Source organism: Pieris rapae, chromosome 2, assembly GCF_905147795.1.
Source record: "Pieris rapae chromosome 2, ilPieRapa1.1, whole genome shotgun sequence".
Taxonomy (NCBI): Eukaryota; Metazoa; Arthropoda; class Insecta; order Lepidoptera; family Pieridae; genus Pieris; species Pieris rapae.
This window is the reverse complement of record NC_059510.1, coordinates 6706762-6724118: the sequence shown is the minus strand read 5'-3', so window position 1 is coordinate 6724118 and position 17357 is coordinate 6706762. Positions and strand designations below refer to the sequence as shown.

Genomic DNA, 17357 nt, shown 5'->3' with positions numbered 1-17357 from the left:
CACTTCAAAAACATGAATAATTTCAAACTAAGCATACAGCATCAAGCTAGAGTTGTGTTGGCTGAGTGGCTTCAGCGTAATACTGTCATCATTAATGTCGTATGTTTGAACCCCGGCTGTGCACCAATGGACTGTCTGTGTGTGTAGAATTTTAACACTTACTCGCTGTGAAGGAAAACATTGTGAGGAAACCGCCATGCCTCAAATAAAAAAATCATGTGTCAGTAGGGTGATCACCTTAATAATAATTATAGTACCTAAATATAAAAATAATTCAAGTCCAAGATCAGGCAATTTCAACAATTGAATTAAAAATTAGCTAATCTGATGGCATTACCACTATTAATAACGTCATCTTACAAGGAAATACAATTAAGACGTAGTTCTTAAATAAAGATTAAAATTAAAATCTTAAATAAAGACCCTTGTGTTTTCGAAATAATTCTTGATACAAATCTAGTTGAGCAATAAAAACATAGAAAGATGAATAAAAAGTAATAAATCTAATTCAGTTTTTCTAGAAAGTACTATTCGAAAGCCGGGCATAATAAAACTACAGTCGTTGCCAATTCGCTTTGGAATTATACATTATATAGATCCTATTCTGTGCGACCACTGCCCTACATGCTCACTTATTTATTATGAAGCCTACACTGTGACAATGTAGATAATTGTTTCGCAAATGAAGTGTTTGGTATGCATCGTATATTTCAAACCTATTATAACTATTAGTGTTTCAGTGAGTTTTTACTAGTGAAAAATTATTTAGTTCCCAAATAAGCGCTATTTATCAAACGTATATTGTTTTACGCACCTTTACGTTTGTAAGATTAAAAGTACTTAATAGTTCAACATCATTCATCAATCAAACTATATTTATAAAAACATTACTAACCTGGTCGCTATCGTCAATCATCATCATCAAAAACCCGAAGTTTCTGATAATATATATTTGAACTGTTTGAAAAATAAAAACAAATCCTTAAATTATGCAAACTAACCATCTCGACTTGTTCAAATTTAAACTATCTAAAACTTCTTTCTTCAACTAGAAATATACGTTTCAAAGTATTTTTCAAAGAGAAGTTTCTTTATAATTCTTAGAAACAATTTATCGTGTTTTCATGAAGCATTAAATGTAATGGATAGAAATGAAACGAGAAGTGCGCGCCAAGCTTTATTGCTATGAGTATTTATCGTTTATTATATAAGTTTACAAACTATAATATAAAATGTAGAAAAATAGTAACAACTTACAGTTATTTGATATCACAAAGAGTACAGTTGTCTTTAGATTCACATACCACGAACACATACTTGATTTTCTCTGTAACACGGCACTCTTAAGTAATTTGAATATTTCAAAACTAAATAAACAATAAGCTATCGGAGATAAATTATATTAACTGCTGTTATGTAAAAACTTTGAAATCGCACAATATGAAATGGATCCAATTGTGCACGTGCATATATTTTCATCAATAACAACACGATTTCAGAGCTGTGTACAACAAAAATCAATAATGTTAGGTATGTTTTCTCATGAAAATCTGATGAAGCGAACATCTCTATAATTTATGACTTAATAGAGCAATCACTGTGCGGCTTACAAACTCACTAGACCTCACACAGCTATAATCATAATAATTAACATCAGAATATAATGTTATCTACATGTAAGCCGTGCAGCATTAAATGCCTACATAATATAGGCAAGAATATCTTTAATTCTTATAGTATTCCAAGATAATGGTATGGCGAAGCAACTTTTGCATATGTTTATTTAAGTTTTTAACGATAATTTGAAAGTCAAATATGAAACAAGACTAACTTATTTAATGTTTAATGTCATGTTACAAAAAGGAATCGATTTACGAATAAGTCTGGTAGAAGTATAATTTTCTTCAACACGGTATAACTTTTTACTAAATCAAAAATCAAAATATTTTCATAGGAATATAAAAAAAATAGTCCCCGCATAAGAGCATCTGTACTCAACTTAAAAAAAAACCTTTTTACGAAGGCGCTTGAAAACTTTTACGACTATCCTAAAATAATATTTTATATGATATAACTATTATATCACTCTTCACTGGCAGTGCAATGTATGCGGTAAATCTACGTGTAACCGTAAACATTATGTGTGTAATTCTATCAAAAGTTAACGCACTTCACAATTTCAAGGATAAGGAGGCAAGACTATCACGATCTTTAATCAATTAGTTACGCTAGATGACATGAAGATTCATACAAAGAACCTCATTGCATAGGTGAACGCATCGCTAGTGTCGGATGGAACGGGACGAGCGAGGTCAGTTGGTGAGAGGAGAAGGGCGGTTAGGCAACACCAGCCGGTGGGGTTACAGAGACCTCCCAAACGGGTCAAGGTCAAATCTGTAGTCCTGAGCAGCGCTTATAGGCACCCCTTGATAATGTTGGGCAAGCCGTGCCTGTTCTACGTGGCCATCTTGTACATAATGCGGACTATTAGAGGCACTTCGTAAATCAAAATCTCTTTGTTGTCGCAGTAACTCGAAGTACTGAGCCTGAAGAGCTCTACGTCTCTGTTCGTTAAAATACTGCTCAGTTAATAACTCCTGCGTTTCCGGATACAACAATGTAAATGTCTGAGGCTCAATTTCAACTTCATATTTTCGTGTATCTTCTTGATATGACGTTGGTTCTGAAGAAGGTTTCGAAACTGGTTGTTCAGTGGAAACTTTTTGCTCTTTGTTCTCTGTAGGTTTATTGTCTTGTTTAATAACATATTGATCTGCACGACGTTGTAGATGTGAGGGTGCGGGGGAATGGTCTAAAAGAGGAAGTGCAGCACCAAGCCGGGAGGGACGGTAGGTCGTGGCTTCGAGGCGGGGTATGGGCCGAGTTCCACGTGCCTTGGTCTCGCGGGGGGTACTCGCCGACAGCTGCTTGTTGCGGCTCTGCAACAGGAAACTCCGCTCAAGACAGGATACATGGATGAGATGAGGAAAGGAGGTGATAGATGGGTATTAGTTGCTAAGCGACCGGTTTTACCGGACTAATAAGCTTAAAGCGAATGAGGTCATTTGTTTAAAACTTATCTAATTTAATACCTTGTCAAAAAATTACTGCGCCGTGTTTATATGAATCCTGAATTGTGCGCCTCGAATATACACTAAATAAATAAAGTTAATACAATAAAGCTAAGACAACACGCGGTTACAAAACATTTGCTTACAAAATCTCGAGGAATTGATTAAAGAGGCTGTTTAACGCTCTCGAGTGTCGAGTGTCGGTGCGAGGTGTCAGCGGCCGCAAAACTAATTGGAGATGTTTATTCGATTACCTCACAAAATTTGCTTCGATATTGAGAAATATTCAAGTTTCGCAAAATATAAATATAAAGGTTAAATATAAACTATTCAAAGCTAAGTTGTCTAATAGAACCGACGTGAGAGAATGAATTACACAAATGAACCCGTTGGCCTTAATCTATCGTTCAATTAATATCCAACTTCTATTGATGCAAAAACTGCTCAACATTCAATAAAGAGTTATAACCTTTTGTCTGCGGTTTTGTAAGCAGTCTCGGTCGTCCTCGGAATAAAATAAGTCTTACAATATCCTAATTTTAGTGGTACGTTTCTTAATATAAGATAATTAATATAAGCCTCGATTTATCCTGCATCAACTCTGGACAGATTATATAAATACATGGATACAAACGTAGTATGTAGATGTAGCGTTCTTTGAAAGATATCGAAAGCAAAATCTCAACAGATTAAAAATACATAAAGGATGTCGTATTGCTTGCTAGAAAACATTTTTATCTAGACTAGACATGATCTATACTCTAGATTCACTCAGCTGACGAGTTAGGTAATGTTATGGTAACGACAAACATCTCATAAGACCTGTGAAACTCGTTAAAGGAAAACACGTTGCACTTTTCTCGGTGAAATTTCACAAAATCTTCTGCTATTCACAGAAAAATGCACGTATGGATCACATTTTTAAAGATATAAAACGTGTTCCATTACATGAGAGTTAGCACTTCTTTATATAAATCTGCTATGTTCATATATATCAAGTACAGTATACTTAGATTTTTTGTCTTGTCCGCCGCATCGCATGTCGGGAAGCGGATAAGGCTCTGCTGTTACCGCATCCCGCATAAGGCGATTGTTGGTGGCACCTTGGGGTTTTAGTGGGTATGCACAATAGCGAATCCCAAATAACACTTCTGCACTAAGCAGTCGCGCCGCGGAAGGGTATGCGCAATGCATTTCCCCAAGTAAAAAAAAAAGATTTTTTGTCTGTTAACCATTTATAAAGTTGTGTCTCCTCCATCCTCAACTAAGAGGTAATGGAAATATATACAACAATATTCTAAAGTAAATAATCGGGATCTTAAAATTAATTATAAATGCAAAACCCACGAAATCTCTTGTATTCCGTTTACGATGCGCGTTTAATGTTGTTACGACTTCATAGTATCGTCAGTGTTATTACGTAATGTGGAACTTGCTCCATATTGTATGAAGACAATTGCAACGAAGCAATTTGCGAAGGGAGTGGGAGTGGGGGTGGATGTAAAGTTTTTATGTAAGGAACATTTGGCCCCGCGCCTTTATTATAGTAAAGCCGAGCAAACACGAGCAATTCTAAAAGAACATTTAAGTAAGACTTAATTTAAGAGTAAATTTTATTTTAGAACTTTTACTTAAAGAAACAAATACTATGTTGAGAAAATGCTTTCCAAAATCTTATAGTTTTGTCTCAAAGCTTAATTGAGATATGTTTTCGTTTAAGCATTTGCTTATTTGAAAATAGTCAAAAACGTAGACCCGTTCACATTGTTATTAAGAGTAATATAAATTTATTCGGAAGCAATCTCAAGGTTTTTAACAAAGTGCATAGTCGAAGCGTCATTAAAATTCTATTTTTTACTAAACATAAAAACACTGACTGCTTTGTATGATATACAATAATATCTTGAATATATGCATTAATAAAAACATATTTTTTTTGTCAATAGCTTGTAAGAAATAAAATAACCGTATCATTAGTATAATGGTTAGCATTTTTAACTGTAGTTCTATTGGCTTCAAATCACCGATAGGGACGACAATATATGTTATATTTCATCTCACAAGAAAAGTTAACACTTCCGTGTGTCAAATGTGCCTGTGAAGCTGTTGGTCTTGTTATGGCGTTACAGTAAACGAATTATTATTATTATTATTTAATAATAATCATCAGATTATATGTTATAATTTTGAGGCAATTTGGGAATGCAAACCCAACAAATTGTTTTCCCTCCATAACTAGGCCGCTCATATTTTGCTGTGTTCTGTTTTGAAGCGGCTGTCGCATTGCGATATTAAAGCGGCTTGCTGAATCATTATTATATTTGTGTTAATACATACATTGATACATAGATGGTAAAAAATATTCGTATCATTCAATAGTTATGTACTTAAAAATATCAGTTATTCTAAAGTTAGCCTCCTCGTTTACATAAGGCCTAACGTCGAGATGATTGGAGCAGATCCAAGCGGTCCGGCCGCTTCGACGCCGTTCATTTCGCGATTCGAGTACACTCCTCGCCACTTCAAATAAGTCCTAATTAGAGCATTGAACACTAGACATTTTTAGACAGTTTTAGGACGGCTTTACAAAATATATTTATATGTCACAAGTAGTAATTTAAGACTTCTATTAAGAACAATCAATGGCTAGCCTTGGCTACCCTCTACATAAAGCCAGCTTCTTCTAGACCTTGTTGTAAAATGAAAAAAGTGCGTACGTACAAAGTACACATATGAGAAGTGAAACTTCTTTCTAAATTACTTATTACTCAGGTAAAAGCCCCAATAGATGGTCATGTATATAATCACTGCACGTATTTATAGATATATCTACATTCACATACACTGTTTACATAATATATAAGTGCCAATGATAATATAAATACTTAAAATCTGCGTTTACTATAGACGTTGTGCGACAAAATTGCCATCTATAGTATATATCTAAAGTAATATGTAACTACTAACGAATACAACAACCAATTTTCTCAATCTCCCTTTCTCACTTTCTCTTAAACGGTCTAAATCGTTATCTCCCTTTTCTTCATCAAAAACGCTGCACATCTTCGTGACGTTTCATCCGTAAAATATTTTACTCTCAATTTTACTTAAAGAAGTTTCACCTCAAAATACGAAATATTTTTTTATTATTAATACTAAGCTATGTCCTAATACTAAAAGCATTTACTACGAGGCCAAAGACGCCCTTAGCCATATCCTAACTAAATCCAATTTCACGGCTGGCTCCACGCCCAACTTGACGTTAGCATGTAACTGTCAAGACCACGGTTGCAAATTTATTACAAAAAAATAAGCATTTTTTGCAAATCCACTAAGGAATATTTAGTATAAAATAAAAAATATTTTACTGTTTACTTTCAGCTTATAAAAATTTTCCAAATACCCTTTTCAGAATTTTTATCATCATATCATATCCATTGCCATACCATAATAATAGATGTTAAACTGGCTACAATATGAATATTCCAAACCATAGCTGTACCGCCATGCGCTGAGTTTAAAATTTCCGCTTTACGCAGCGATTAACATAATGTTATCAGGTACACTAAAAATACGCCAAATACGAAACCAAAAATATAATAAACTCAATTAATTTTTAAGCCACTAATGCAAATGTAAATAATAAACGACTATAAAAGCAGCCGCGTCGAGGCTCGCAATGCATTAATTTGCCAATATAGTATATAGTATTGTTTGTGGCATATTAATCGTGTTCGATTGCCGAGACGTAATATATGAGTTTACCCTTGGCCCACTTCTGTTTATTAATTATTAGTTTCGTTAGCCTGTATGATATGAAAAAGCTTAGTATCAACCGTACAAATATGTATATAAAAACCCTAAAAGATTTTTATTCAAATAAAATCTGTACCTTTGTCGTTTATAGATACAATGCAATCTGTTTCTATTATTTAGTTTTTTTAATACACGTTTGCAAATTTATAAATATATCTAGACCAGAGAAACAAATCTAAAATCCAGTTTCTACAACACATACGGTGCCCTTGAATAGAATCGCACCCAACCCAAATTAACCTCAGAAAATATCTGGCTTTTGGCTGATAGCCGATTGCAGAACAAACGAGAACACAAAAAAAAAATACATATAAATATGTATGAAATGATTTCTTTCTTCAGGGTTGAATGATTTCTTTGGATGCCGCTTCATAATTTGCATTCCTTTTTACGTATTTGTTTTGTAAGTCAATTGTCAAAGTCAAGATGATGTTGTACAAACCTGTGGTGATACACCAAGCATCTTGAGGCTAGGCGGGACGTTGGAAAGGACGGCACGCGGCAAGGTCACATGGGCAAAGTTGACTGTAAAAGCCTCGCACCAGATTGCAAAGTGTCCTATGTCAAATACGGTCAGCTCCTGCGAAATTACAAAAATCTAAATATTTATATATATTTATTTAACAACGAAGAACAGACAGTTTTGTTATGAAATCAAACCAAGAGTTACACGATCAAATTAGCAGCTTCGTATCTAAATAAAACATTTTCTCTCATCTACATTTACATATACATGTATCTCTAACTAAACGAACTCAATTCCAACTTGATATGAATCACGTATAAAATAAATTTTTAATTAATAGATATAGTGATGGAAATGGACATACCCCTGGTAATGTTAACACAATGGTCTTCTTGTCATATTTGCGAAGAGGCGTCTCTTTCCCATTTTCGTCTGGAATTCGGATCCCCTGCGGAGATGGCTTGTCGCCACGTCCTACCCAGAACTTTGCATCTGTAGAAATTTTATTCATTAATTAATAATATCAATATGTAAAGTAACTTTAGATCATTTTTGTAAATTATAATGTAACTAAACCTTATTTTCATCCCTAATAAAGGATTTTTATTTATGTCATTCCTGTTTGTGCTACGTTTACACAGTACTGAGAATTTTAGTAATATAATATAAAATAATTATTACAAGTAGATAAAATATAACATATACACACTATTACTTCGTACGAATAACGTAAAATGATATGCACAGCAGTATTCATTATAGATCATTGAAATAAATAGCATTGATATCGGAATTGTTTCAATCCCAACATCAGGACGGGATGAAATTCAATATGAAGCCGCGATAAGACCTCTCCCCCTTTCCCCCTATCAGGGTACACCCCGATATCCGGATAATGTACATTACCCGGTCACACATAGGATTCCTTTTATTGCATCGATTCGTGTATCAAATGATAATTTGCTCTATCCGGTTTTATCGGGGATTTAAGATCATTGTGTTCGTTTCTATTGAGACTGATATTTGTTTGTTTTATATATATTCATAAAGACATCTATAATATGAAAAGTAACAAATTATGAAAGTATGTAAGTAAGAAGTTCAAATAAAAATTAATAAATTTATCATTCGGCCTTCATTAATACCTATTCTATCTAAAGCACAGATCTACGTCAGTCCTCTAGGTAAAACTTTTTTTTTGCAACATCAATATCGATAGAAACACATATGTCGTTAACTAGGTTTTATTATTTTAATTTAAAGGCTAATTTTAAGCCTCAACAATTTTGTAATGATGCTCTTCATACTCTTGTATACGTTAGTGACAAATGCACGTACGGCGTCGTTTATTGATATTTACGTAACTCGACGTGTTTATTTACTTAAAACATCTGTATGCAAATTAAGATTTATAATTAATTGTTATTTACTCAACATTATCATATTACAGTAATTATTATTGACAATATTCGTTATGTGCGATAACGCTTATTGAAGTGTTAATAATACATTTTGTACAGTTAGCAATTTTACACAAAATAAAAACCACAGGTGCTACAACCTCTTGAATTCTAGGTCTCAGATTTCTGTATCATCATAAGTAAGTACTTATAACGTAAGTAGACATAACTATGACGTAAATAAATAAAAAACAAATGAACGGTGTTATTTTAACTTTCCTTTTTTGTTTTATGTTGCCTCAAAAAACATTTGACATTTGATGTTATTGAACCTTTATTTGCACTTTATCGGGTAAAAATCTAAAAGATTCTCCCCTTGACCACCATGGCTGAAAAGCACTCGAATTGGGTTATGTAAATAATTTAAAAACAAAAATATATCCCATGTTTAACTTTTCGTTATGAGGCCTATAATTTTAATTAAATATTCGGTGTTGTATAATCGTACTTAGAACAAAATGTCGCAGCAGCATGTACAAAACAAACAAACAACATAACTGGGACTTGATAGATTTGTATGACACAATGAGGTCATCTAATGAAAATACATTCGTTTTTATCGCCTCTATATCCCTAGTCTTTGTGCCCGCCAACATTCCTTTACACCTTTTAAATCCAATTTATTTTTTATTGTTGAAGGGATAAAGGAGCTGAGACTCGCTTAATAGCTAGTTGTGATGAACATACCAACACGTATAGTCTGCAGTGACAAAATCTTTTATTAATTTAAGTTGATAACATTTAAAAATGTAACATGCTTGTGGTATCGCAAAACCTATAATAGGATTAGGATTGATTTTTGTAGCAGGACACATTATACATAATTATATTTAGATTTTAACAAAGTTCTTTCCGTAGCCCGTAGCTCACTAGTACTTTAGCCACGTAGCACACGTCTACAAATGCTTGTACTGTTTAGTTACGCCATGTACCTTAGAAAACATTGTTTCGAACTTAAGTTTGAGTCGTAGGTGTGAGATTTCTTACTACTTAACAAATGCATTGGTGAAAATGTCATTGTTAGTGCAATAATAAACAAAACACAATACAGTTTTTCCTAAATAATACTAACACGCAAATTATTTTAAGATTGTGATATGACATCACCATCACGCTTGCTTACCATACAGTACGGTTACCAAAGCACTTATTACTTACATCGATAAAGAAATGTGAGATAGTTAAAAACTTGACTTACCAGGCGCCTCGCCATCATAAGAAAAATTAGGGATGAGTAGGGTCTGCGCATCCACCACAACTATGGGGTCCGATGACACACCATGTACTCCACGTAGTGCCCCAACCTTTGCTGGTTTGGGATACTCCAAACTCTTGGGTATCTCCACCGAACCAAAGTTCACCTGTAACCAATAAAAAATGAGTTACCTACAACTTACTATGTGTATGTATTGTAATAACACGGAGAGGATATTGACCCCATATAAAATGAAATATGATTTCAAATATGATTTCAAATATGGATAAAAAATAATTTGTAAAAGAAATAAAGAAGGTATTCCTTTTTTGAATTTTTGAAATGTCAAAATTCCCAGACACGGCGCTATCTATATGTGGCTTGTCTGTCGGTGCTAGTTTATAGGACTACAAACAAAGCGGGCTACTGTTCATTAAGTAAGCGTTTACATAAACTGCATCTTGTCCAACTCCACGATAGTTTCGTCTATTTATCTTAGCAAATTTACGTTTCTCCTGAGACCACCGTATGTATGCATAGTGCATTTATATATACCTATTAATAGCTAGTTTTAACATGACATTTACAAGTTTTATCAAAAAGTTAAACTGTATATTTTCCATTGCATTATGGGTTCGTTTAATATACGTTTTTTTTTTATCTAGGTTTCTGTTTGGTTTAAAGTTAAAGTGAAGTAAGTTATTTAAAAGCAACCTTCTGCGTTTAAATGAACCTAGTCAGTTGTAGGCATAGCACCACCAGGGACTTTTTGTCAATTAGAGCATTTAACTTGCTCGTATGGTACGTCGTGAGAAATCTATGCCGATGTCTGTAGACGCAAAACGTCGACGTCGTATGTCAGGCACAGAAGATTGATCACCCACTTGTCTATTAGAAAGAAAAAAATAATCACGAAACAGATTTATAAATCTGAGAGACCTGATAGTTAATTTTTAAATAAGACTTCAATTGAAATATTAAAAAATACATGTGCATGTAGTTATGTATACGCGTCAGAAGCTATATTTCTGTGGCGTAACAAGATAGAATGTTTTCAAAGTTATCTTCTTATTATCTTTCGCCTTATTTAACGTTTGTAGAAAAAATGACACTAACAATAGAAAAAAGTTATTACATATATTGAACTTTTAGTTTTTGCTGTTTAATTATATCCCACTACCTACTAAAATAAAGTTTGTTTAAGTATGACAAAAATATATCTATATAATCAAAGAAATTGAATTTTTTAAATGTTGACTATGCTAACTCAGGGTGTCGGTTTTTTGTGACGGTGTGCGCGCGCATCGTAAAAATATCATATTTCCCTAACGTGCCAGAGGAACTATTATAAAGAAGCTTTTCTACTTACGGAATAGTCATCGCACCAAACTGAAAACCAGGCGTAGTCCTTAAGGGTGGAACCATCTGGCAATGATAAAGTAATACTCTCTCCCCGGTACTTTCGTAGAGGACTAGTCCCACCACGCTCATCCCGTAGTCTCACAGCGCCTCGTGCGCTCGGCGTCTTGCTTGTCCCAACATAGAAATACGCCGCTGAAAAAATACACTCATAAGAAAAGAAAGATCACAATTTTACATTAGTATGTATGTGTCAGTCTGGTTGGTTCGTGAATACCTAATGCTTCATAGTAATTTTAGCTTCCTCACCTTAGTACGTGACTTATTTGCGCTAATATTAGAAATATATTTTAAAAAGTGAGCTAATATGGTTTAATATTTAGATGGAATACTGAAATTTGATATAATCTATATACGGTTCAGTAGAAGTTATTTGGTTTGTTATAAAATTTTATATTAATTATTTTATTATATTAAATTTAACATAGTATGCACACGTCTGTAGCGCCCCACAATCTTAGCTCATTAGTCGTACATTATTAAAGAACATATACGCGAAATAAAACAACAAAATCCATATGAGAATATAGGAGTTTTATATATATTATATAAAACTCCGGATCCATCGCTCAAAACATTCACGCAAATACCGCAATGTTATTGTTAAAGATAAAAGATATCTTTGTTACATCAACAGTATACTGTCGTGTTTATTGAATAGGATTGTTTAAAATCAACCGATATTGTTCTCACGCAAAATTTTATACAAATAAACGTTTTATCAGCGACCCGATTGTTTCACGCATTTCTCGACCAAACCCCTATATTCCAAAGGCACTGACGTGACGTCATTTCAATTCGCCTGATGGCGAGGGAATTTTAAAGGCAAATTCAGCGGAACAGTTTCTATTCTGTGAGATGTAAAGTGGATAGATTAGTTTGCTGGCTCCGAGCTGACACTTCACGTCTCGCCTCACTGCCATCTCCGGAAACTTTAAATTCCTCGCACAACCCCCGGATCATAGAGAACTTTGTTTTAAATTTAACTTTTGACTTTCGAATCCCGTTTACCGGAGAATATAAGCTTTTTCAATAAGAAATGAAAATAAACGCAAAGTTTTGTCTAAATTTTTACCTTTCATTACTACGTAGCATTTTATCTCCGTTATATTTGTGTGCGAGGTGCAGAATATAATAAATTAGTTGCAAGTATTATTATGAAACGATAGTCTCTTGTTGTTACGCTTTAATCATGAAATTAAGATATTTGTCTCTTCTATTATATATTATAAATATTATCACATTCTATTTAAATACAGCCTTTAAAATAGAATTAAAACATTTCAGTATAGAATTTACGATTTAGGGAGCGTTCAGGTATTACGTCACTCAATTTTTAGAGATCCTTGACCCCCCCCCCCCATGTAACGCGCCGTAACGTTTTTCTGTACCCAATAGTAAAACGTTTCGTTACCACCCAGTGACTCATTAAACCTAATAGATATACGTGGTGTATAGTATTGGAAAGTCGAAAATAATATTGACTAACTAACCCCCCCCCCATCCCTAAAATTCCTGACGTAATAATTGAACGCTCACTTAAACTAAAGAAATCAGTTATAGTAAAATCAAACTTTAACTAGCGGTGTCTTTTTTAATTAAACTAAGGCCACGTTGTTAAATTGCGTTTAAAAAAATGCCAACACAAAAATATTTATATAATATATGTATATAAATATACACAATATATCGATAACCTGTATAACATTTTGATACGAATCTATTTACCCTTATATTAACTAATATCTCCGTATTCGCTCTCACTGTATTCGCTGCTAATATTTGAAGTACGGGCTGGCACTTAGTCGCCGAAGAATGAAAAATAATGATAAAATACATTTACGCGGACATCGGCAAGGCGGCCAAGAGGCTATTGGATTTTTCCTAACCTTTTTATGAGGCCCTCAAGTTTATAACCACTTGAGAATCAAAGAGGTACCTCCCGAGGCGGAGAGGAATCAAGAGAAACGGTAAATAAATCGAATCTGAACGACATTTCATTGTGAACTCTTTTATTCGAGCACTTCGAGCAATCAAGTAATCATATTACTCCACTCATTAAAATCCATTCTCGGAGTACTGTCATGAAAGCCAATCTTATGCTTAAGTGATTTGCTTTAAGTCTGTAAATTTTTCATAAGGTAATATTATACTATTTAATTTCGATGTCATTTTTATATATAACCTATTATGGTAATAAGACATATTTAATAGAACATATTATGCTTAAATGTGTGTCTAATGTACATTGTACAATGTACGTACATTAAATTAAATTAAATATTAAATATGTAAGATCTACATATATTTATTTAAACTATTTCTAAGAACTTTAATAAAACGCCAAAAAATAGTACAGTTTACATTATATAACATTACGTTATTGACTGCAACTTGAAGAAAGTTTATTTGAAATTATGTGTAATATTTAAGATAATGGTACTAGTATAAGAATACTCATTAATCATTCTTCCTATTTGTGTTTGTGTGTTACACTTCTTCATTCTGTGTCCATAAATACAAAGAACTTGTAATCGCACGAAGTTAATTCATTTGAAAAATTCTTCGCTCAAAAACTTTTTTAATTTGCTCGCATTGTTAACTGTTCAAAAATTCCGCTCTTTAATTTTTCTTTACCTGCTTACAAATATAAATTCTGGTTTTAATAAGGTGAATTGTATCACAAATAGACAATGTAAATTATTATGGCAACATTACTAATATTATCAAGGAGAACCTGTCAACACCATGTTCAGCTGTCACTGTCACTCCAATAATATCTAACGCCGTGATGTACCCGTGACCAGGCTACAAGAACAATTATTTAATTTATAGCTAAATATTTTTATATTGAAATGCGTAATCGGTGAAATCTCTATTTATAATGACAAATATTTTCGGTTTTTATTAGCCCAAATATTATTGAAGTGGTTGCAAAAATAAAATATTTCAACATTTCGCAATTACAACTTAACCTATATGAAAAATGGAATTATATTTTTACATTAAATTGATCAAAATGTCGTAGCTCCAATTAGTACGAGAGCTACTCATTGTAAAGGTCATATGATTCTCCCGCCCCTGGCCTCTCCTGTGACGTCATTTCTATCAGTCATTGAAAAACGATTCGGGTTACTTAGCAATTACAGAATCTATAACTTCGCCATATCACTACACCCTATGCTTCCTTAAATTAGACGTTAGCTGATTAGGTATTAACATTCATAGCTAAGCTGAACATTCTCTGTTCTTTTCTTAATTATTATATATAATTTACGATATACGAGTATAGTCTTTTTTTTTACTCTTCTCCCCTGCCATCGTGTCCAGGGACTTTATATATCTCACTTTATTTTATTCAACAAACAAAAAATAAATACATTTCACTGCTACAATTTGTGAAATAGTGTATTGGAAGTGTTACGCGTCGGGAATTACGAGTATAGTTAGAGATATTTGAAATGACTTTCTATATTTACTAATTTACAGATATTTTGTATAAAGTATTACAAAATTATATGAGGGATATGGTTTTCTCAATACATAGTTGATGATCGTAATGGTTTTTCAGAAATATATATTTCAGATTATTTTATTCATTAAAAATAATTTTACAAATCCGACTTATATAATAAATTAAAAATATAATTGTACTTAATTCTAATGTACTTAATAACTAACTTTAATATTTAATAATTAAAATATATTATTAAAAGCGGGAGAAGGCAAGGTTCCGAAGATACTAGCAACGGTTTCCCTATGAATAGCTAGACTAATTAAAAAAATTGAAATAAATTACTACATTTAACACGGAAATGATTGCATCGTTAAACCATAATAGTAAATAATTTGTAGAGTTTCTAATCGGTTAAATCAAAAATTTAATTACTGTGAAAGTGTAACCATTTTACGGTGAAACGGGCGTTCGATATAAGAAAAAGTAATTTTTGTGATTGAACATTGAATAAAATTAAGAAGTTTCTACTAAGCAACAATGTTTTGTTGATTAATAAATTGAAATTTTTAAAACAAGTAGATGAAAGGATTTAACTTAATTTATAAAGGATTTTCAGAATAATAAAAAATGCCTTCTTTTATCAAACTTGCAATTCCAAAGTAAATTATTTTTATAATAATTATATATGATATCGTAATTAATAGTCACGTTATATTCTGTGCTGTGCTAAAACCACTAAATGGTAATATTAGTTTTACACAAACATGAGTTTATTTTCTTGTATCACAAGCGCACGAAAGGCGTTCTTTGAAAACGAAATTAAGTTCCACTCGAGAGCTGTGAATTCAATCATACAATGTATTATGTATGTAAAGACCTACATTATTAGTGTTCGCGAACACGTTTGTTTAATTAAAGGTAATCTTCCATAAGACTGAAGCTTGCAAATTACGTGTTTTCAAAGATAATTGATAGATAACTATTTTGCTTGAGTAAAACGAGCTTTAAGGGCTTTTAATTGTGAAATAAGTTTATGCAATATTTTTAAAGTTCAGCATAAGCTTTAAAAACTCAAAACTATTTATCTTTATACATATTAAGTTGTATTTAAAACACCAATTTTCGTTGGTATGAATCGTATATTTTAACAACCTTTTGTAGTAATTACACTTAACTGTTGTAAAACGTTACTATGCGACTTTTTTCATTTAAATTACTAATAATAATCAGATTAATTTGGGTGTAATAACATAAAATGTGAGTAAGTAATAGGAAACAACTCGCTCAATAAAGCGAGTACAAAGTGAGCCAGTATCGAGGGCCTTTGGCAGCACAGCTCTTGGGAAATCTACCAAACGGGAGCGCAACAATATCATGCAGAGAAATATAACGGAGCAGACTTAAATAAAAATTAAGTCGGTATATCTTAACTACCGATACAGCAAATAAAAGCAGCGTTTGGGGACTAAGCGGCCATATGTCCATATTTGTACCATCTACGAAGGCTGTGCACCGATGAACACTTTTACACTATGTGCGACAGTAAAACACATCCTATACCTGACCAGGACCGTAAGAAATTAATAATGAAAGTAGAAACTGAAAAGCAAATAAATTTTAGAGACTTAAGTTCATGAATTAAATTCTTAATAAATTTTTACTCCAAGCGTTTAATATTCTTACCCCGAAGGTACGTGGCTTACGTAATTTATTTGACGAGATTTCATTAGACCGAGAGATTTCAGACCGCTCTCTAGTAACGTCATATAAAAACTAGCAATCTCCCCCGGCTTCATACAACAATTGCGATCTTGAAATTTAGCTATCGTAAAATACCAATAGCGAATTGACTTCCAACAATTATTATTATATTACAAAAAAATACAGAAAAGCTTGACAAGTAAACGTAAATATTACTGGTGAATCACTCTATGTTTTGTATAAGTATAAAAATTATGTATAAGTATAAAACTGCGTGACAAATGGTGTAGTACTTTTTTAATTAAGCGCAATCGTCTGGTCGTTCAAGCTACGGTTGAGGACTTTTACATTCGTAGGAAAATAAAAAATCTTATCCCATGACTGTTATCCCTACTTCAGTATCTATTTGTTTAACAACAAGATAAATTGCGAATTATTCGTTGCTCTATAATTACGTGATTATTATCTTACATTACCATTATCATTATCATTACTGCTGAAACTTAAACTGTGTTTGTAAAACTCATCGCGAGACATTAATGAGCTCGTTATTCACACAGTCGACTATATATCACTACCCTATACAGAAATACAGAGAGATACTAAAATAAGGAATAACATATCTGTGTAACATTAATTATTGTATACAGATGCAACGCATAGATTTGGTGAATATTAATCTGTTAGACTAATCACTCAAAAAATTGGACATTTTTTTCTTTACTAGTAGATGATTAAAAATTAATTAAATTTTTTATTTATTAATTTTTTA

At 32.7% G+C, this 17357-nt stretch overlaps 1 protein-coding gene across 4 annotated transcripts in view; it reads right to left on the bottom strand.

Annotated features, from left to right (window-relative positions):
* LOC110992333 (protein Skeletor, isoforms B/C) overlaps window positions 1–17357 on the bottom strand; it is a 42957-nt gene that overhangs the window by 10253 nt on the left and 15347 nt on the right. For 3 of the 4 annotated variants that reach the window (XM_045633440.1, XM_045633434.1, XM_045633432.1), the window contains exons 3-6: window positions 11378–11562; window positions 10012–10174; window positions 7718–7845; window positions 7330–7467 (exon numbers count right to left, since the gene is read on the bottom strand). In XM_045633440.1, coding sequence (XP_045489396.1) covers window positions 7330–7467; window positions 7718–7845; window positions 10012–10174; window positions 11378–11562 — 614 coding nt within the window. Of the gene's footprint in view, window positions 1–1164; window positions 2940–7329; window positions 7468–7717; window positions 7846–10011; window positions 10175–11377; window positions 11563–17357 lie in introns of those variants that run through there. The other variant, XM_045633447.1, reaches the window with a different exon arrangement.